Here is a 22,067-nt window from a genome sequence, read left to right as displayed (position 1 = left end):
CCTGAAACACTTGCTTTACATGTTACCTGTAAACACTGTCATCTAAAGAAAAACTTCACTCCCTTCATATATATGTGAAGGACGTCATTAGCCCCATGAATTTGGCCACTGTAGGTCTAATTTTTACCCTAAGTAATACTTTAAATGTTGGTTTCCCAAAGAGGGAATGGTTCCAGACACGAATTGAAGTCCATTCTGATCAAATTATCAGTTTATGGCGAGTCTGAGTTTAAGGATATGTCTATACTGTTCTGGGTGCGAGCTTCTCAACCTGGATAACGGACTCTCTAGCTTCGCTTCTGCTACCACAATAAAATAGCAGTGTAGAGTTTGCAGCTCCAACTGAGACTTGGCTTAGCCACCTGAACTGCAGCATTCACAGTACTGTTTTAACTATGTAACTAAAGCTAAAATAGCATGAGTCTGTCTGCTTATTCTGGGAGACTCATTCTCAGCTGCAGCATAGTTCTACTCAGTTTGAAGTCCAAATGTGCACAAAAGTTGGAACTTCAAAATGTTGATGTTGCATGATTTTTAGGGGTGGGGTGTGGGAAGAGCATACAGTCCAACTACTCTGTAGTATAGTATGCTCAGAAGAAAATGGAGGGGAGAAAATGCTTCAAAAACTTGTTGGATACGCTAATGCCATAAAGGAGATGGATTATTTAGTCGTACTTGGTGAAATTAAGGGGGAAAACAGAATAAATATAAATGTGACACTTGTTAGTGGAATAATCTCCAAAAAGTAGTGAAGGGAAGCCCAAGTGCTTGAGTTGTTTAAAAGAAGGCTAAGCCAAATGCCGAAGAACGTATTGTAGCGAACAATTCTTTGATCAAAGGTGGTTTAATAGATCTTTTCCGTGTCTGGTTTGTATTGTCTTGTCTTGATATTCAGGTTACACTTTGTATTGATGTATATTAATCTCTCAATATTGATGACTGTTGCTTTGAATCTTTCAAGTAAAGAAGTTATTTCTGTTCATATTGTAAGGTTGATATTTAGTAAGGTCTTGATTTTAGGTGAAATGCTATAACACTTTTCATTTAAAATGTTTCATAATATTGTACTGCACATTAACTAAACTAGCAACTAGATTGCCCATAAAGTTATACCACCAGGAAACCCAAATCCCTAGTGGCCAGCCTCTGCAATCACTGTGTTAACATAATATCCATAAATCCTGACTTCTGAGATTATATGAAGTTAAAGCAGCTTATGCCTCATCAAAGACTGGAAAATGGCATAATTTTTATTTTACCCAACTTATCAGAATTGCCCTTCCTGTTTGGGATATTAACAAGGGCAGCAGATGAAGCTTCCCCCACCTCTTCTTGCTGGGGGTCTGCCTCTTTCTGCCAAAGTCATGCCTGTCTTTACTGCTCTCAAGACCCACCTCCCATGGGATCAGCTGGGATGAATGAAGCGGGGCTGAGCGCAGTTGGTGCTACAGAGGGGTGCTGAGAACTCTCGGCATTGGCCAGAACTGAGTTGGAAGTCCTTCCCACATTCCACCTATGGCCTTGTCCATGGCCCCACCCAATGTAGCCCTTTTTCTTGCAGCTACACCCCCACTCTACCTCTTCCCCCTATGAACTTATCCTCTTCTTGCTCCTTTTCCCCATCCCACTGTGGCCCTGAGACTATGGTGAGGAGCGAAAGGTCCTCCGGCACCATGGTGTAAAGAGATTTCTCCAGCCAGTTTGGGGGCCCTCCAGTAATCTGCCGTTGTCTCTACCCTCCAAGTGGCATAAAGTTTGAGGTTCAGATGTGTTAAGCATTTTTAGCTGCTTGTCCTCTGTGACAACTATTTATTTCTACAAGAACCAATTGAATGAGCAGATTGGAGATGGTTTCCTGTTGGTGTCTAAAAGGCAAAAATGGAGTGCTAGGTTGCAAAGTGAAAGATAACTGGCTTTGACTACACTAGTACTTTCGTTGTCTCAAGTTCTGTCAGAAATGTGAAAAAACACACTTCTGAGCAACTGTTCCACAATCAGAAGTACCAGTGTGGACAGCACTATGTCTGTGAGAGATGCACTCTAGCCAACATAGCCACCATTTGAGTAAGGTTTAATTGTGATAGCGAGAGAGCTTTTTTCTATTGGCATAGAGCAATACACAGGAGACATTACAGTGGCACAGCTGCAGCAGTACAACTGTACTGTTATGCAGTCTGTAGTGTAGACATAGCCTATGTATTTCATGAGTTACCAGCAGCTTTTCAACAAATAGAGATTGATTAAATGTTTTATTTTGATTTATAGTGGTTCCTGTCATTTCAGAAGTTGGAGATCAGTCTGGTGAGGTAGGTTACTCTAGCTCCCCAGCAGAAGCACCTCCAAGCAAGTCTCCATCAATGCCATCGCTAAACCAAACCTGGCCAGAACTGAATCAAAGTAGTGAGGTTTGTAAATTTCCTTTCATTTGAGAGGTATTTAGTGGCCACCGTCTGTGGGTAAATCCATGTTGCATTATATACAGAATGTTACTTTATGAACATGAGACTGCAAGTGTGTGATGCTTTCTATAATTTCTCTTAAAGATCATTAGGTATTTTACATGATGATTTAACAAACTGTAGTTGAGTAAAGGTTAGACCTCCTTAAAACCAGGATATTTGGTCTGGCAACAAACTTGAACAGCAGAATAAACAATTCATATTGTTTCTTTTTTTGGGGTGGGGGAGTCATTCAGAATCATATATTACCTTTGAATCATGCTGCTAATGTTTTGTTTTTTCTAAAAGCCATTTTTATATTGTATATCTATTGTACTTAGCAGGACAACAAAACAGAATTTAAAGAACTTCTGGTTAAGCCATGTCTTATGCAACTATTTAGATTTCAATTTTTGACATGTCAGCAGTGGTAGCAATTTACTCCAAAAGACTGCATACTTCATTATCATCATATCTCTGAGTTGAAGTCATCCTTCTTCTACAGATCTCATAATATGACCTAAGATGCAGCATGTAAAACAACTAATTTGTGGAGCTATATTATACTCTATTACATTTTAAACTCTTTGGGTCAGGGAAATATATGTATTGTGCAGTGCCTCACACAGTGCGGGTCCATATGCTCTGAAACTGGTGTTCCTAGGTGCTATAGCAATATAAAAAATTTATTAGGGTATAAGAGAATATTAGAATTTAAAGTGTCACTGGACTCCTTGTTGTTTTTTGCTGAAACAGAGCTACCTTTCAAGAAGAGTATTGGAAATACAGGTTATTCCAAAAGGGTTAAAAGAGGGAGCTGTAGTCTAGCCTTTAAAGAGATACTGATGCAGACGAATAGCTCACTGCAGTACAGCCACAAAGCGCTGCATGTGGCTCTTGTAGAGTAAGCTTTTCGTTGATGCTTCTTTCACTCTTCATGAACTTTGGATCAAAAAAGAAAAAGGTCTACTGGAACTTCCTTATCCTTTTGTCTTCTAGGAGTAGGGGTGATAACATAAAGAAGAAAAGTTGCATCATTCAGGGGAAGTTGAGTTTATAAAGGCATGTCGGGTGTGAAAGCAGCAGACAAACAATAAGAAGCTGGGATTTTGGGGTTGATTTTTAGCAGCTAGAGGGTCTCTAGTTAAAGGTTGAGATGTTGGGAATGAGGGGCAGTGTTTAAATGCCTGTTCTGAAAGGGGGAAAAGTAGGTGCTAGAGATACTATAAAGGAAGCTCAGGGTAGGGATGTAAGCAACTAATCGACTAGTTGACTATCCGATAAGCAAAAGCTTATCGGATAGTTGACACACTAGTCAACTAGTTGCTTCCCCCACCTTGCTGCCTCTATCAGTGTTTCTTAAACTTTTTAAGACTGAGGAACACCAAACTTTTTTTGGGGGGAAGGAGGGGAGGAACACCAAGGATTTTTTTTGTTGAGGGAAAGGGGCGGAGGGAAAGGTCGGGGGGATTTTTTTGTTGAGCCCAAAAAAAAGGTCGCCTGCCCCTTTAAGGCCATTTTGAACTCTGTCCTCTGGAGCACACCTCCGACTGCCTTGCGGCATATCAGTGTGCCACAGAACACAGTTTAAGAAACACAGAAAGAGGCAGCAAGAGGGGGGAGAAAAAGGAGTACCAGCTGGGGGGACTGGCTTAAAAGCTGGTTCCCTCCAGCTCCATGAGTGGCGGCATTCCACCTTTCAAATGTACAAGAGCCCCTACTGGCTCTGAGCTGGCCCTGGGCGCCCCATGGAGTTTCTTTGAAATGTACAAGCCCCTATTGGAGCTATTGTACATTTCCAAGGCGGAACACCATGCTAGTCCTTGTTGACTAATCAATTAGTTGATGGAAATCCCATTGACCATTTGATTAGTTAATTAATCGAAATTTAATATCCCTCGCTCAGAGAAATGGTCCAATATGCAAGTGAAGCTCTTTCAGCTGGCCACATGTTTCATTGAATGTAGGCTATTTGCAATGGAATAGTCATGAAGTTGTCCAAGATTGCTGCTTCATATGTCCAAGGCTCTGGGGTATTTAATTACCTAATTCTCTAGCACTGTTTGCCCATGATACCTTCTTTATTCAGTGTCCATGAACTTTTAACTGCAGGAAATCTGATTTCAGTAGGGAATAGTTTTACAAACTGAATAGGAGGAAGAGTGGGAGAGCTCTGCTTGAGTAGTCTGTTCTGAGACCAGAATGTAGTGTTTGCTTATTACCTTCATTTTAAAAACGTGAAGTTAGGGTTCAGTATCACAGACTTGGAGAGAGGTTCCTTTAGTAAATTAGTTGTACAGTGGCTTGCAATCCATTATACCAGGGGTCTCCAAACTTTTCTGCCCGAGGGCCGCATTAACTATCAAACAGCAGTTCGGGGGCCGACTACACACTTGAGGTCCAAATAAAAAACAATCAAAACATGGATGTTGTTTTTAATTATTTATTTAATATTATTTTATTCAGTTATTATTTAATAACACATTGATACACTACACATGAACACCTGTATAAGTGTGAATGGTGAAATTGTTTCCTGGATGCCAAAATAGAGCCCAGCCCACTAGTGACCTCATGAGAGAGCTAGCCAATAGGATAAGAACGCACTGGCCAATAGGGAGCAATTGTCCACGCCAAGTCCCAACCCCTCTTGCTGTGAGGGACGCGCAGAGCCCGGGCTCGGCCGTCGGTCCGCAGGGCGTGTGGCCGTCCGTTGGCGGCTCCGATCCCCCGCACCCCCGGCCGGGGAGTCTTGCTGCCCAGGGCAAGGGCTGCGCGGGTCCAGAGTCTCTCCTCCGTCCCGCTGGCTCCTCCGGCTTCCCTCTCCTGGCTGCCTGCCCAAAAGAAAGTGAGTGCCGGCCGCCCCTGTCCTTCCGGCCCCTCCCCCTTTTGAGCCGGCACGCACGGGGCGTGCCACTCACCCTGGCGTCCCTGCCCCTTCTCCTCCTGGGTCCTGCCGCCTTCCTCGCCTGCCGCGCCTGCGGCTGTGCGCCCTCGCTCCCTTCCCCGTGGGCTTTCCCCTGGGCTCCGCTGCGCTGCGCCGCTCGGCGCTTCTCCGGGGGAGGGGCTGTCAGTGTGGGGAGTTTCTTCCCCGCCCCAGCTCCGCGGCGCTGCGCCGCTCGGCGCTTCTCCAGGGGAGGGGCTGTTAGTGCGGGGAGTTTCTTCCCCGTCACAGTCTCCACGGGCCGGATGAGAGGGCCTCGCAGGCCACATCCGGCCCATGGGCCGTAGTTTGGAGACCCCTGCATTATACAATAGAATTGCTGCACCTGACACTTGAGAAATCTTAAATGGAAAGCCATTTTTAGTGCAGACGCTTTAATACTTCTGAAATGAGTAATCGACCCAGCAAAATGGTGTCGATCCCACAAAAATGTCTATCCCACAAAAATGTATGGTGGCATCAGTGGAAAGCATTGCCTGAAAAGCTTTGAGACACAATTCAGAGCAGTAACAAATTAGTTGACTGAAATCAGCTCCCTAAACTAACGATACCTTTGTGAAACATTAACATGTATCGGGGTTTAACAGAACATTTGTTCTAAAAACTTTGGCAACCCAAGTTATCTTTAAAGGTTGTAAGCATTTCATCAACTTGAAGAGTAGCACTTTATAGAACATAGAATAAAATGATACAGGACAAGATTTTATTAAAAAATTTAAGTTATTTTCTATATCACACTAAAGAAAAACTTCAAGAGCATCACTTTCTCCCATGAACAAAAATATCTTAATTTAAATATAACATTTTCCTATTTTTGACCCAATAATGTCTGAACTCAGTGTTCCACATCTGTGAAATTTTGGCTGAAGAAAACAAGTAAAAATGTTTTGTATTCTTCTGAAATGTTACCTTTGGAGATCCAGGGGATCATTATTTCCAGCTGAAAAAAGGAAAAATCAATTCCTACTTTTTTAACACTTATGAAAATTGCTCCAGGAAATCACCTGACAGTGAAATGCTATCTGCATTTAAATATAAAGCATCCAGAAGAAAGAATTCATACTTAAATACTCTCTGGCTTTCCTATTCTGTGTCCAATTGAAGTTAAGTTATTTCTATTCAGTGTAAGTTGGATTTTGAAAATATAAACCTCCTAAGGTAAATTCTTCTGTTAGGAGTTGGAAGGCAATATGATCATAACATGATGTGTTGCAACATTGTGTTCCCAAGATAAGCATCTATAACAACAATAAAGATGTGATTAAATACATGTCACAGTAATTTGTCACTCCATAACATACCTATTTCTTGAACTGTTGCTGGTCTGAAAATAACTAAGAAATAACTTGTAAAGCTTTTTGGGAGACCGCCTCACTACACTAGTACACTTGCTCCACTATCCAAATCACTTGTCTTAATAATTTTGTTCACTGGAAGTGGCCTTTAGTTTCTTTCTACTGATGTGGGAGTCTGCAGCAACAAAAATATCAATTTACCATGCTGCATAGATTTGAGAAAATACTCAGGTTAAAGGAGTCGTAGCAAAGAATAATTGTTCTACTCTTCCAGTTAGTTATTTCTTAGACAGCATAGTTAAAATAAATGAGTATTTTTCAAGAAGTATAATTACCGGTACCTTGATGTTAAAAATAAAGTTCCATTATATTATCTGGGATTTTCACTCCTACATTTTTTTTCTCTTAGGAATTTGTGCTGAACTCCCAAGTTTTTAAAAGTGTTTAGGATTGTAAGGACTTCTCTGGTGCCCAGACACTCTTCACTTGCTTTTTGAATCTTTCTAATCAGCTTTTTTTTGACCATGCAGAGGGTGGCTCTCTGTAGAAGCTATCCCTTTTCAGCTTCTGCTCCAGGCCTTCAGTGCATTCAGCTTCAACAATACTTGGGTGTTCTTTATATGCTACTCTTTCTGGCTTTATGGTTGGATCCTTGTTTTTATACTATTTTTTTTCTTCTGAAATCGCCATTGCTCTCTAGAAAATACATGGAAGATATTGACCCCAGCACATCTCATGAATTTCAGTTCCATGGTCTGACCTTTACTTTGAATGTTGAGCCCTTTCGTTTCTTCCCTCTTTACCTCAACACATTATTTGGTTCTCTTTCAGTTGGTGCTTTTAAAGGTCTTTATCATCTAATTTGGTGTTCTGGAAAGTTCCACATTTTCCTTCCAGACTGAGCCCTTATTCATTCAGAAGGGTTTTTTTATGTGACTTCCTTAAAGGTTTTTGATTGCATAACTCAGTCCTTTAAGAATTCTGATGCAGTTATTAGTGGATGAGCACATTATTGCATCTTTTGTGTGATGGGAATGCTGTTCAGTGGTGTCACATCTGGCTGTATTTGTGAACTTTAGTGCTCAAAGTACAATGAGAAACAACACTGGCTTTTTTAGAAATAACACCTCAGAGCCAAACACTTAAGTATGGCTTGATGCTAGTAGGCAATTACTTAGACATGTTATGAATATTGGATCTCCTGGCCACTTAGGTCTTTATAATATCCATAATATTTTTCGTCTAAAGACAGCTTAGTGAATTCTAAAATGACAACAGAAGAGAGTTAAGAGAATGTGTCCAAATAACGTACCTTGTGTTTGCTCTCGTAGACCATAGAGTGGCTCCATGCCCCAGTAACTTTTTTCTCTCCACAAACAGGTGATATTTTCTAGAGATGAGATCAAAGATGTTTGGGAACCTGTTAATCAAAAGATTATTTTATTTTAAACAATTGAACATGCAGCTTAAGAATGGCCATACTGTATCAGACCGGGGACTTGTCTAAATCAGTATCCTTTCTTCTGATAGTGACTGATGCTAGATACTTGAGTATTTTATCAAGTGTTACATGCCCTGTCATCTAGTCCCGTTTTTTCCTCAAAATGTGTGGGTAAAATATTGGGTCACATTTCCTGGACCACTGAGATGTGGGTATGCATGAGTTCTCTCCCATAAGACATTCCTCATTGCCATGTATCCTGTAACAAAGGAACGCTCTTATAGACTGATGACAATCCTGGTAAATCCTCAGTGAGGTAAATCCTGAGTGATTTCTGAATCAGGAAGCGGTGCATCAGACTCTCTTTATTGGTAAATACAGGAGATAAAGTTCTTCCACTTATGAGAATTAGAAATTGATAATTCTCTTCTGCTTGTGGTATGGAGAAGAGACCAGGTTGTCAGGTCGCATATTTTTCTGTCCATGGGAAAAAGAAGGTCCCTATATACTCTTTAAGTTAATGTCTGTGAAAGCAAGTGTCGTGGCAAAATCCAGGCGGTACAAAATTTGTATCTGTATAGTCCCAGGCTGACCAGACAAGTATTGATGAAGCTAGTTTATGTTTAGCTAGAAGCCATCTTGTATAACAGAAACCATTTCAGCTTTTTGTCTTTGCACGTAGGCCAGAGTGAACTTTCTATCACCCCATGCGCCAGGCCAAGACAGATGTGCTATTAAAATGTGTTAATTGGGCTGGTTCAGAGAGGAGAGGTACTCCCTCGTACCTGTCCGCCATCTTGTTGATAAGGCTTTGTTTTTCCTAGTCTAATTGATTATTTCTGTAATTGGATGCCCTGACATCAGACTGTTTGGTTAAGGGTATAAAGATACTAGGATTGATTGTATTAAGCAGCCTTGCTGTGACCACATTTGGCTCACTTTGCTTTTATTGGCCAATAAAACTGTCTGTTTAGCCGCGTAAACTGAGTGAGGCGTTTGCTTCGACAGTATGATACTTAACTAAATTGCATATGGCCAAAGCCAATTCTGTCAGACTGATTACTGCTCTGTGTCAGGACACTTCATTCTATGCCAATATAGGAGCTATTTCCTGGACAGGCTGGTCCCTACCTAGTTTAGAGTTCCATAGGTATGTCTTAAAAGTAACAACTAAAGGCCTCTCATGGTTTCAGAAGCCATCTATAAAAAAGGAACTATAGTTATAAGTGGGAAAACACTTGCAGTGATATACATATGGGTCCATACGAACAACTTCATTGATCTATGCAAAATACTTCAGTGGCTAAAATGTAGTTAAGGATTTGTCTGTACAGAAACACACTCCAAGGAGTTAATCCAAATTAACTAAAGGTGTGAATTTAAAGTTGATTAGTTAAACTTCATAAAAACTAAGTTAGAAATTGCATTCAGAATTAGTGGTCTTAATGTGATTTGTCTTTATTCAAAAGTTTAAATAGCTCAAATTAAGGCCATTTTAAATCTGACTGGGAGTTTTGACACAAGTTTAATGAAGCTTAATCTACTTTAGGTTCATACTGTTAGTCTATTTGGATTCATTTTTCTGAGTGTCCCAATGTAGACAAGGCCTTCATGCTCCAGCTATTATTCATTTTACTACCCATTCATAAACAAGTCTTAGGTAGTCCCTTTTACAATGCTTTATTAAGAAGCTGCTGGTGTCAGGATTTTCATGTATTCTTGATAAAACGATACAAGTACCTTTTTGAACCAATTAGTACACATGAACTCAGGTTTCTTATTAAAAGGGGCATTTTTTTGGTGATAGTGACTTCATATTGTAGAAGGAACTTCAGACACTAAAGGCCTGTCTTCTGCATGTTTCATAAGGTTGTGGGCTTTTCCATTACCCAAACTTGGAGATGTCTTTCTCCCTTTTTTGAGTCTATTGTACTGCCAACATTGTTCCTATTCCTGCTGCATTGTTATTCCCTTGAGGTTTTTTTCCCATACTCTTGATGTTAAAAGGTTCTTAGAGGTTTAGTTGGAGTGCATGCAATTTCAAATATGATCCAAAAGCTCTTTATAAATGTCCTATATTGATGGATTATCCATTGAATTTGTGCTTTAAACAAGTTGTTACATGAGCATTATTCCAATGTGGAGTGGGAATGGCTTGTTTGTCTCAACTTAGAGAAAAATAAAACATTATACCTTAAGGAGTTCTGCCTATCTGGCCCTGAGTTCCAAGAATGAGTGTTGTGCAGTATGTCTTTCAAGAAAGCATTTAACATAGATTTTTTTGTGGTTCACCATGCAACTATCAGTATTAATACCAGTATTTGATTTGTACCATATAAGAGATGGAAGAACTAGCATTGCTTTAGGTTTTCTCTCACATTTTGAGTCATAATTGCTCATAAAATGATGGTTTAATGTTATTTCAAGTGGATTATTCATCTAAATTGAAGCTTGGAGTCTACGGTCATGTCTACTCATGGAATTATTCAGGAATAACTGTTCAAAATCAGGCATTTCTGAATATCTCTGTTTAGACATTATTTCAGAATAAGGGTGCCTTGTTCCTTTTTTGTTTGATGCTCTTTTAAAGTGGGTTAACTTATACAGGGTGGTTATTCCACAGTAAATTTTGTCTACACTTGAGAGTTGTTCCTGGGTAGCTGTGTGGACAAATTCCTAGAAAATGGTTTGGTGTTGGGTAATGCATGAGTGTGATTTGGCTCAGCTCTTCAAATGTTTTCTGTATATTCTGGAAATGTTCCATTTTTGTAGGAATGGGACAATGGAATATGATTTCAATACTGATGCTAACACCATTTTGTAAGAAATATTTATTGTACTTTTATCCTCAAAAGCTTCTGATCCAACTTTGAAATGAAGTTTGACTAATATTTATTCATCATTCTACTAATTACAAGACATGTAACACATTCAGTATTCTTGCAACGAGTAGTTTGATCTTTGATTCTCATTTGCTCTGATTGTGGCTATATATTTTTTTCCAAGCATGAGGACTTTGTTTGGCAATTATGTACTATAATTTAGCATGGCTCATATCTTGTAGAGGTGATCAGAGGTTGACTTGATGTTGGTTGATAAACTCAAATGTGTGTGAACTCAAAAATGCCTTACATTATTATCATTTTGAAACTTACACAGTTATGTAAAAATAAGTGCTCATTCAGAATAGAGTAATTTCTCAGGGGTTTCACTGGCAAGTCAAACTGGATTGTTTTTAATTAGAATAGTCTATGCTCAATGTAGAGTTTTATCTGACTTTTGTGAGAACCATACATACTAAGTTATAAAAATTTTCTTGATTTTGCCACTATAAAAATAGAAGATGCCTCAGCACAGGGTTTATAGCTATAAATATGTACAAGGATGTGGCACCACTTCTGTTCTTACAGATCTGATTTTAACCATTTCTTGATCTTGTACGTATAGCAACAGTTTGCATATTTCTTTCACATATACATATGATTTAGAAGTTTATCTACATTTTCAGTGTGGTGCACATAGTTTTGATCAGAACTTTAGAGAAAAGTAATGCTTTTGGTTGCATAACAATGTCCTTTTGAAACTGTGAAATATTCCCTTAATGTATGTTTTGTTCCAAGTCAAGCCAATATGATACACAAACATCTTCCAGTGCAACCTCTGAACTACTGTGCTAAATTTCTTCTCCAGTGATCTTTCTCATCTTTCTCATCATGCTGACTTGTCTCTCCTCTGTCTGTTCAGCAGTGGGAGACATTTAGTGAACGCTCTTCAAGCTCACAAACTCTGACCCAATTTGATTCTAACATTGCACCAGCTGATCCTGTAAGTCAATCACTTAGCTTGCTTGTTTGAAATTAATTTTATTAACACTGAATTTCCATACATTGTGGTTTTTAGCTATTATGCATGATTCTTGCTTGGTTGGGACCGGTGGCAGGCTTATTAATTTTGTCTGCTTATTGTGGGAAGAGGAATTTCCTCCTCCCCTCCCCCCCCCATTCACTCTTAATAGCTGAGTACCAGAAACATTTTCCTTTATTTTTGATGTGATATAAGTACTGTCAAATCTGTGAAAGGAAACTATTTGTGACAACTTACTGATGGATATTTACATTTTATTACACTTCATTTAAAACTTTTTGATCGTATACAAAATATAATCCATAGAGCCTCAGTGAACCAGTAGTCTTATTAAATCTTCAGCTATATCACCCAAACTTTGACTTCAGTATAACTCTCTTCTGTTTATGTGCACAAAACCAATAAAGCATAAAGACTCATAACTGACTTATCTAGTTAATCTGAGCATCAATATCAAACTTCATATTTTTGTTAATTCCATAATTATGGTACTTCATAGTCATATTTAATCTTCAATATATTATACAGGTGATTTTAAAAAATTAATAACTTTGTGAAGTCCAAGTTAACACCATTGTTGCAGCTATATTAGTATTGTAGTAATATCTAGAGATCTCAGCCATAATCAGTCCTATTGTGGTAGGCATTGTATAAATAGTCCCTGTTCCAAAAAAATTAGTCCAAAAGCTTCCTTTAGATGTGTGATTTTTTTTTTTAAATAAAAGTTGAGGCAGATGTTTTAACACACACACACTCATACCTTTTCTCTATGTATTCCTTCATATAACATACAGTTAATGTGTGAAATCCTTTGATAGTGGATGTAGTGAAGGTACAGGGTTCATGAAGGATAGTTCTCTCAGTGGCTATTACCCAGGATGGGCAGGGAATCAAACGCATGCTCTGAAATGTTCCTAGCCTCTGTTTTCCCAGCTTCTGACATGGGTGATGGGGACAGATCATTTGATTACCTGTTCTCTTCATTCCCTCCTGGCATTGGCCACTTACAGAAGACAGATTACTGGACTAGATAGACCATTGGTCTGATTCACTATGGCCATTCTTATCCCTATTCTTCAGTGTAAATATAACTTATGTAAATCTAATTACTCTTTCATAAAATAATGTGAAATCACTTTATAGCTATTAATAGAAAATGCTTGACTAATCAAGAACTGTCGCTATTGCATTGCTTTGTTCAACTTGCATTGTGATCAGTTACTTTATTTTTAGCAGTAATTAGCAGAAGTTACACGAAATCAGCTAAGATGAGATTTATTTTTTCTGTCCTGTGGATGACTTTACAGATTTTTCCCCCTATATTGTGTATATTAACTATTGGCTGAATGTCTTAGTTTTGACATGCTTACAAAATGAGATTGTTATAGAATATTAGGCAGCTAGTATGCTTAGTTTTATTGCTAACAAACTACTTGAATCTTGAGACAAGATTAAACCAATTGAGTTTTATTTATATATTCTTCTACTAGAAAGCTGAATACCAGTAAATCCACATAGTTGGGTTTTTTTGCCATGTTTGTGATCTCGGGCAGAGAAACCTAGCACAGCATTTAAAAATATATAACTTCATGAGGCTTGCTCCTGCCTTTTAGAATTAGCAAGTCAATTATCTAGAACATCCCTTAGTGATTGACTGAAGAACAATTACAACATTAACTTTCTTCAAGGCCCTTTTTGTTTAGGAGGAAACCGCTTACTAGGGCTGAGTAGGGTTGCCAGGTGTCTAGTATTCGCCCAGACAGTCCGGTATTTTCTCCTCCTGTCAGGTAAAAAAAAAAAATTCAGAGAATAAGACACTTAAAATGTCTGGTATTTTCTGATTTTTTTCCCTCCTCTCCCCCCCCCCCCCCCCCCCCCCCCCCCCAATCCTCCTGGCCATGAGGCGAAAATGCTGGGCACCTGACAACCTTACACTCAGCACCCGGCTGCCCCCCTCCCCGGCTCCCAACACCCTAGCCCCCATGCTTACCTCGTTCCACAAGGCTACTGGCACAAATTGGCTGCCGACCAAGGGGAAGCATTGGGTCTTAGTGCTCAACCTCTCTCCTGCTCCTATCCCTGCACTCAGTCTTAAAGGGGACATGCTATTTTATTTTATTTCAACTTTGCCCCCCCCCTTTTTTTCCTTTTTTTTAACTTCAACAGAATTTTTTCCCAGTGTGTGTTGTTTTTTTTGGGGGGGGGGAGGGAGGACGTTCGGTATTTTTGTTTCAACCATCTGGCAACCCTAGGGCTGAGGGAGGAAGAGAAAGAAAGCTAGGGAGCTTGTATGTGAAGAATAATGAAGAGAGGAGTAATACTAAATTTATAGTTATGTTTTGGGAAAGCTGAAATTGCATTTTCAAAAATATCAGTACAAAACAAAACTTTGTTTTGTTACTGACTTCCCTCTCTCCCTTATCTAAGTTGGGCATCATTATACTGACCTATTCTTTAAATCACATAAGACTTTTTTTTCAATACCTACACTTCAGAATACATATGGAGCATTCAGAAGCAAAGGACAGTTGCTAGATACAATAGAAGATTGATCTGTTTATAAAAATATAAGTTGAAAACGTCCTTTTAAACCATGTTCATGCTTAAAGATTTTCTAATGTTCATAGTAGTATTTAATAAAGGAATTGTTTTATGCACACTTTCAGTATACGTTTAACTTTATCTTCCCAGTACAGGTCTTTTTTTAAACAGTGAAGAAATTATTCATGCATTCGACAAAGTGGGCTCCAGCTTAGGATAGCTTCTCTCCAAATAAATTGGTAGTCTAAGGTGCCACGGGACTTCCCGTTGTTCTTGCTGAAACAGACTAACATAGCTACCCCTCTGAAGTTTAAAGCATGTTGGCTTTCAAGAGCAGTTTTAAATTTGACTGGCTTTTCCCCCCAGTGCCTTCAGTAGCAATTGAGCATGCTTATGAGCAGAATGCTTGGCTTTATGGGGAAAGACGTGAAAAATCTGGTTGCCATTTATAGAGCATGGCTTAGCCCATTTCATCTGAAAATGGCCACAGAAGTACTTTATATAGATAACATCTAAAGACACTGTTTTGTCAGATGTCTTTAGGTGATATGTTCGATATCTCTTGAAGGGTATCTTAAAGCTTCTATCGTGTTCTTATAAGATGTTAATGGCTTCCTTGAAATAGTATGGATTTTACTGTATAGTACAATTTTTAGATCAAGCCCATAAAAAGTTCCCACAAATATTCTAATTCTAAATTTTTGGAACATCAGAAAGGCATGGGGTACTCTTAAGACTAAAAATAAATTGAGTATTTCATAGTGTGGACAACATCTCGTGTTTCATGGGCACACAATATATCTGTGGCAATGGTATCATTTGGTTACAGTAAAAGGCAATACAGATTGGACCTCTGTGGTTCAGTTCCTTTGGGACCTGACTGGTCCCAGATAAGGGAGATTTTTAGGGAAGGGAGAGCTAGGGGCACCAGCATCTCTGCTGGGTTTCTCTTCCCCAGCTACCTTCCACTGCTGCCCCAGCTACCTAGCTGCGGCAGCCCTGTTGCCTCCGTCACCCTGCAAGCTCCAGCAACCCCAAAAGCCCTGCCAGCCCCGGGAATTCCATTGGCTTCGCCCTGCAGGAGCTCACAACCCCACTGGTCCATCCACTGGTCCATCAAACTGTGAGCTCTGCTGCTTCCCCACCCCATGGGCTCTGGCGCTCTGACTAGCTCTGCTCCCAGCCGCTGGCAACCTCTGTGCTGGGGCTCTCTCTAGTCCAGCAACATCCTGCTGGACCACAGATGTTGCCAGACTGCAATGTCCTGGACCACAGAGATTCAACCTGTAATAGACAATATGCAAGGTATTGAGCTGCCTTTTGATGTAACTTAACTGCTACAAAGACAGTTAGCACAATGTAGTCAGCAGACTTTTACAAACCAGGGACCAAAGTATAGAGACCACTGTAGAGAAGTCTAAATACCTTTGTTTGTACTGGGTTTAAGGATATTTATGGACAGTGTTCTATCTCAGGGTTTTATACTGCTGCCATTCATCATAGGATCAAGTTCATAGGAACGCAGTAAAAGTATTTGCTTATGAATATAAGCTTGGGAACTGCCGTTGAATGTAGTCAAAAGCAGCTCGGAATAGAATATTTTAAAACTAAAATAAAAACTTTTCTTCCTCCTCTGCAGGATACTGCTATTGTTCACCCGGTTCCAATTCGGATGACTCCAAGCAAAATCCACATGCAGGAAATGGAACTTAAAAGATCTGGAAGTGGTAAGCTATTTTCTTGTACTAATGATAAAAGCAGCTGCTGTGTTCAAATACAGCCGCTCCCCGAGTTGCGAACAGTCAAGTTATGACCGTTCGCACTTATGACCAAAGCTCCCATGGAGCGGTAGTAAAGGTGGTCCCCGAGTTACGAATGCGACCCGCGCTTACAAACAGCGCGGTTGTGTGTAACTCAGTGGGGTCCAAGTTATGGTCAAGTGTTTGGTCCGTAACTCGGGGAGAGGCTGTACCATCTTATTGAATACTTTCTTACATAGTGATGACCTTTAGGGCTTGTTTTTCTTGCATAACAATTCTGCCTTGTGTCCTTGCATTTAGACAGTAGTAACCAGTGTAACTACATCAAGTGATGGAGAATTAGAGGAGCATTCTACAATAATTTAGAGGGTTGACTGTTGCTTTGAGGATTTCTCTATATGCTTCTAAGATAAGATTGTCTGGAGTAGATTGTCTTGGAAGCATCAAGCTGCAGATCTGGTTCTGGAATGAGAACTTTCCCAGATTTATATACAAGTTCTTGAGGTGCTTAAGGAAGCTTTGAGCTCTGACCTGTGATTAAGTCTGCCCAGTTCTATTTAGAAAAATCTGATGGGTAAAATTTAGTCTGCTACTGCTGGAGAGTTCATCTCATCCATTTGAAACCTGCTAGCCTTCCTCAAACAATTTCTAGACCAGGCCTAGGCAAAATATGGTCAGCGGGCTACTTGTTTGCCTTGCCCACCTGCACACTGCTCAAATGTGGTTGCCAATCAGTTTTTCTTTAAAAACTGAGTCTGGAGGGGAAAGGAAAGAGCTTTCAGAGCAGGTTTCTGGCCAATGGAAGCTATCTGTGTGGGGGCGGAGCAGGCATCAGTGTTCCCTCTAAGTCGTGTGGTAGCACAGCTTCACAGGTGGTTAATCAGCCCCATCCAGTCAGAGGATCATGTCTCCCTGCATGGAGCTGACTGACTGGGTGGGGCTGATTAATAACCTGTGAAGCTGTGTTGTCACACAGCTCAAAGGGAACATTGCCTGGCAGGGAGGATTTAAGGACAGCTGCTGGCTGGTAATTCTCCTGGCCAGACTCTGCCTCTAGCACCCCAGCTCTTCCCTTCCCCAATCCTCTACCCCTACTTCACATACCCAAATTCTCTGCCCCCATATCCCCTCCCAGATCCCTGCCCCAGATCAGTCCACTCCTGTCCTAGCTCACAACCAAAACCCCTGCAACTCCCTGCCCTAGGTCACACTCCAACCCCCTGCACCCAGTCCAGTGTCCTAGGTCACAACTGCCTCCTTCACCCAAACTCCCTCCCTTACCCCAAGCTGTCTTGGGCATTCAACCTCCATCCTAGATCCCACGCCTCCTCCATTAATGTCATGGAAGAGTGTGGCCCTCGACCACTTTCCAAATTCTTTGAATTGCCCCCTCCCCCCCCCGGTCAAATTACTGCCCACCCTGTTTTAAATCCTAACATCTCTTGATTCTCAATCTTGCATATTATTACCCAGTTTCTAAGCTTTTTTTTTGGCTGGGGAGGAGTGGTCTGCTATAACGTGCCAACATTGTAAATTCTTGAGATTTTCAGATAGCTGCAGTAGCCAAGAGCATGCTCCATTTGTATCAGGGGAGCTAAAGTATGTCTCTATGACTTTGGTGTCCAACATACTAGCCACATGTGGCTATTTGGCTGCTTGAGTGTGGCTAGTTCGCTATAGGCAATATAGTGGCTACTGCTTCAGAACTGGTTGGACATCACGGCTCTAGGATGCAGGTTTTGGTACACTTACTCATGCCTATTCATACTGCAGTAAATTAATCTAGAAGCACTCTACATAGGGCTTCACTTGCACGTCATTTGGAAACTTCATTTAGTACCAGTGTTACCAGTATTCTTTATATGGAGTGCATTTCACTGATGAATCAAACTGACATCTTATTTGTTTTCCAATGCAGTTCAGGTTATTAGATTTTAATTGTAAAAACCCATTGTGGTTTTGAACTTGTGTATCTGAGATCACCGCTTTTTGCTGCAGTCTGGGGTTTGTGATCATATGAGGTGTTTGACTTAATAGTCTATAAGGGACAGGGCTGGCCTTACCATGAGATGAACTGAAGCGGCAGCCTCGGGTGCCAGACTGTGGGGGGGCACCAGTAGGACCCAGAATGTAGAAAATTGTCTGCTGCTGGTGCATGTAAGTAGCAGAGCAGTACCATGAGAGGAGTAGAACAGGAAGAAGGCAGAATTGAGACCTTTCAAAGTTTTGCCCAAGCGAGGGGTCATTTGAGCTCCCCGCCTCAGGTGCCAAAATGTTGTGGGCCAGCCCTGATAAGGGAAGATCCTTTTAGCCTGACCTTTTTATAAATTAGTTTAGAGCTTTAGATAAATGCATTATAAAAAATGAAAATTGTTTTTATTAAAGGCATACGTGTCCGATATCATGTCTTATACACATGTGCATTATTATGATAGTTCAGAGAGAACATGGCCCCATTTTGCTAGGCAGTGCACAGATATATAACAAATAGCCCCTGCGCTGAACAGTTTACAATCAAGGCAGGCGCTCTGTTACATGGACTTGTTTGTCATGTTTGTATACTTCTTAGCACAAGGGGACCTACATTGTTAATTTAATAAATCCTAAAACTGCAATATTTACTGGCAGGGGCGAGGGGGTGAAATGCATGGAGTAGAGTCTTTAGCTTTAACTTATAAACCCTTACTACTGTTACATCCCTAAATTTTACCATATTACATAAAAGTCCAAAACAAATGTCTTAAAGCATACAAAGATGCTTACACTTCAGGCATTTTATCATTGACAAGAACTTAATGTTATATAAAAGTGTATATTTGGATTAGCTATATGCATATTAACTAATCCAGTTATACACCAATATTAACATGTAAAGTTTCAAAGTTAATTTTATATACAAGTTCAATATTTTTGTTACAATTATGATGCTGCAAATAGTATTATTGTAGTTTACCCATCTAAAATTCCAATCAAGTGCAAAATTGTGGTTTAGTGCTGAGCCTTTATTAATGAAACTTGGCCTCTAAGGAGAAGAATATTTTCAGTGCGTTTTGTATATCACATTAATCTTAAATAAGAGAATAGCAATAATCTTTTTTCCATCTAGATCATGCTAATCCTACTAGTCCTCTACTTGTGAAACCACCTGACCTCTCAGAAGACAATAAAATGAGTACATCAAAATTTGTAGCTGGAAACACAGTTGGTAAGTATCAAAGCATTTTTTGACCCAAGGCCCACCAGAGCATTTCAGAAGACCCATGACCTGCTCTAACACTGTATACTAATGACTGATTCATTAGTGTTTGTTATCGTGTGTACATAATTTTCATTTACACGGGTATGTATGTACAATCTGTATGACCCACACAAGGTTGTGCTTTAGTTTCTCTTGTCTAAGTTTGGCACCTCTGTTTTAACTTCATCACACTTTGAAGGAATGTCAGCCTGAATTATTTCTTTTGAAGTCTCCAAATAATAAGAGCACAAACTGCTCCTGAAAAGCAAAAAACTTCTTAGAACAAAGTGTTCAACATAGTATTTTGACATTAAAAAAAAAAAAATTAAGGCAGTGGTGAGCAACCTGTGGCCCAAGGGTTCTGTGCGCGTGGCCCACAAGACATTTTATTTACCATTGTCCATGCACGGGTTCATGTAGTTTTTTCCTATCGATATTTCAAACGTGACACACACTTAAAGCAAGGGCACATGAAGTGAGATGTATACTGATTGCACACAAAATTGTGTGCATCCAGTCAAAATGCTGCTATGGTTCAGTTGGTACACCACACAAATGAAGCTACAAAACTACCCTGTCCCAGGAGACAGTCTTGGTTATGACAATCCACTGAGATGGAGGGTCCAAATGAGGTCCACTCACTAGCCTAGGGTTGCCCTTCACTAGATTAAGAGATAGATAATAGCAGATGAAAATAGGTAGTTTCTCTGGCTTCTTCATTGGCACTAAGACAGTTAAGCTATTTGAGCATCAAATCCTGTATCTGGTAAGAAATTAACTTATTTTAACCAATAAGACTATTTTCTTGTTCAGACATAATCCCAAAAATTTAAAATGGCTGCACCATTAAAGCACAAATCGCTTTAAATAATAACTGACCCCACTCTTGTATCTCAATCAAATAGCAATATTTTTTGAAGACTAGAAAAAAAATTTTATACCAAAGGGAGGCATCTGCTGTCATTGTTTCAGTTCCTTTGAAAAATTGTGAAAGCCAAATTAATGCAATTTCTTGTGATTGACTTTTGATATTTTTCTAGGTGCAGCTAATTTGTCAACCCTCTGTTTACCCTGGCTTCATTAATTCGGTTTTTAATGTTCTCTACACCACATTTTTTATATATAAAATATTACCATATAGATTTAATTGGCCTATTTCCTTGTGTGTTTCCTTCATGCAGACATGTCACAAGTAGATGTCGGTGTGAATATCTAATCTGTGTGGTTTTAATCCTAAAAATGTTTTCCAATCATCATGTTCTTACATTGTATAGTTCCGTTCATTAGAAGGCAATACCTGACATGAGTAGTCTTGAATTCTTTGTCACGAAGTATGGAGGCAGCTAAGATTGTCTCAGTTCCCCATGCGGCATCAGTTGGCAGAACATTCTGCAACAGTAGTCTGAGGCAGTAAATGGTTCCCTTTTTGGCAACAGCCTTTCCCTTATCTTAAATTAATTCCAGTGATACTGTTTTCTTCCAAGGTCATTTTTGGGGGGCGGCCTTCCCCCCCCCTCCCTTTTCCTGGTGCATAGTGCTCAGTTCTTTCTTACAAGGCTTTCAGTATGGTGGAGAAAATGTACAGAGATACATTGGTTTGTAGTGGGAGGCTGCTGCTGTACTTAGGACTTGAATTCAGAAAGGGCCCTTTCTGACTCAAACTCCTTGTGAGAGCAGTCTGGCACTATAGACACAAGTGAGATGAAAGCAACAATATAGAAAAGAGAAGGCAGCAGCTTGAAGCCACTAAACAGGAGAAATCAAATCTCCCTCTTCAGTGAAAAATTCTACTGGGATACTTTATTTTTAATTTTTCATTGCTTTGTGTGGTGACTTTGGGTTGAGGGGGAGTAATTTTGGTGGAAGAGTGTTCTTGCTGTGGTTGGTAGGCTTACTCGAAGAGGAAAATCCTGCAGTTTCTTATGGACAATCAGATGGAATTTGTCGTCTTAAAGCTTGTTTCATTGCCAGATTTCTTTGACTGCTTTGTTCTTAGCTCTCAGGTGCTTCCTTCTCATTTTTGGTTTTTTTTGGTGCATTTCTTAAAAGCAGTGCATTTTCACATTCAGCTTCATATACAGTAAATGTCAGTAATCTAGCCTAAAAGATAAGTGCATGAATCTCTGTGTCTCTTACTCGATTTTAGTTGGGAGAGAGGATAAAGCCTTACTTTAGAAAGGGGTAGCTGGAGAATAGGGTGGCTTGAAGTTGTCCTAGCCTCTTGACCACTTCTAATTCTGGTATTTCACAGTCACTACATGAGAGAGTGAACACAAGTAGTATTTGGAGCATGAAGAAAATTGCCATTGTTTTCCAGCTTTTAGAAGGAAAAACAAGAGTTAAGCAGTATTGCCTAAAAAATCCTTTCAATAAGAAATTGTTTTGAATCCATTACTTATTTAAATTACATTGTGAACTTTTGCATCTTCCTTGGAAAAAATTCTACAGCAACTGTCTTGTTGAATATTGCCATTAAATGTAGGGGGCATAGAAGTAAGGATGTTAAAGACTAGTCGACTATTTGATAAGCAAATGCTTATTGGATA

General features: G+C 39.8%; 1 protein-coding gene across 8 annotated transcripts in view; it reads left to right on the top strand.

Moving 5' to 3' along the window:
* REPS1 (RALBP1 associated Eps domain containing 1) overlaps positions 1 to 22,067 on the top strand; it is a 106,826-nt gene that overhangs the window by 64,660 nt on the left and 20,099 nt on the right. For 4 of the 8 annotated variants that reach the window (XM_075924301.1, XM_075924294.1, XM_075924300.1 and 1 more), the window contains exons 9-12: positions 2,266 to 2,405; positions 11,863 to 11,943; positions 16,163 to 16,250; positions 19,390 to 19,488. In XM_075924301.1, coding sequence (XP_075780416.1) covers positions 2,266 to 2,405; positions 11,863 to 11,943; positions 16,163 to 16,250; positions 19,390 to 19,488 — 408 coding nt within the window. The remainder of the gene's footprint in view (positions 1 to 2,265; positions 2,406 to 11,862; positions 11,944 to 16,162; positions 16,251 to 19,389; positions 19,489 to 22,067) is intronic. The other 4 variants (XM_075924296.1, XM_075924295.1, XM_075924299.1 and 1 more) reach the window with 3 other exon arrangements.

The sequence above is a fragment of the Pelodiscus sinensis genome, chromosome 3, assembly GCF_049634645.1.
Source record: "Pelodiscus sinensis isolate JC-2024 chromosome 3, ASM4963464v1, whole genome shotgun sequence".
In the NCBI taxonomy this organism is placed as follows: Eukaryota; Metazoa; Chordata; order Testudines; family Trionychidae; genus Pelodiscus; species Pelodiscus sinensis.
The sequence above is the reverse complement of the archived record's forward strand: the minus strand, read 5'-3'. Positions and strand labels throughout refer to the sequence as shown.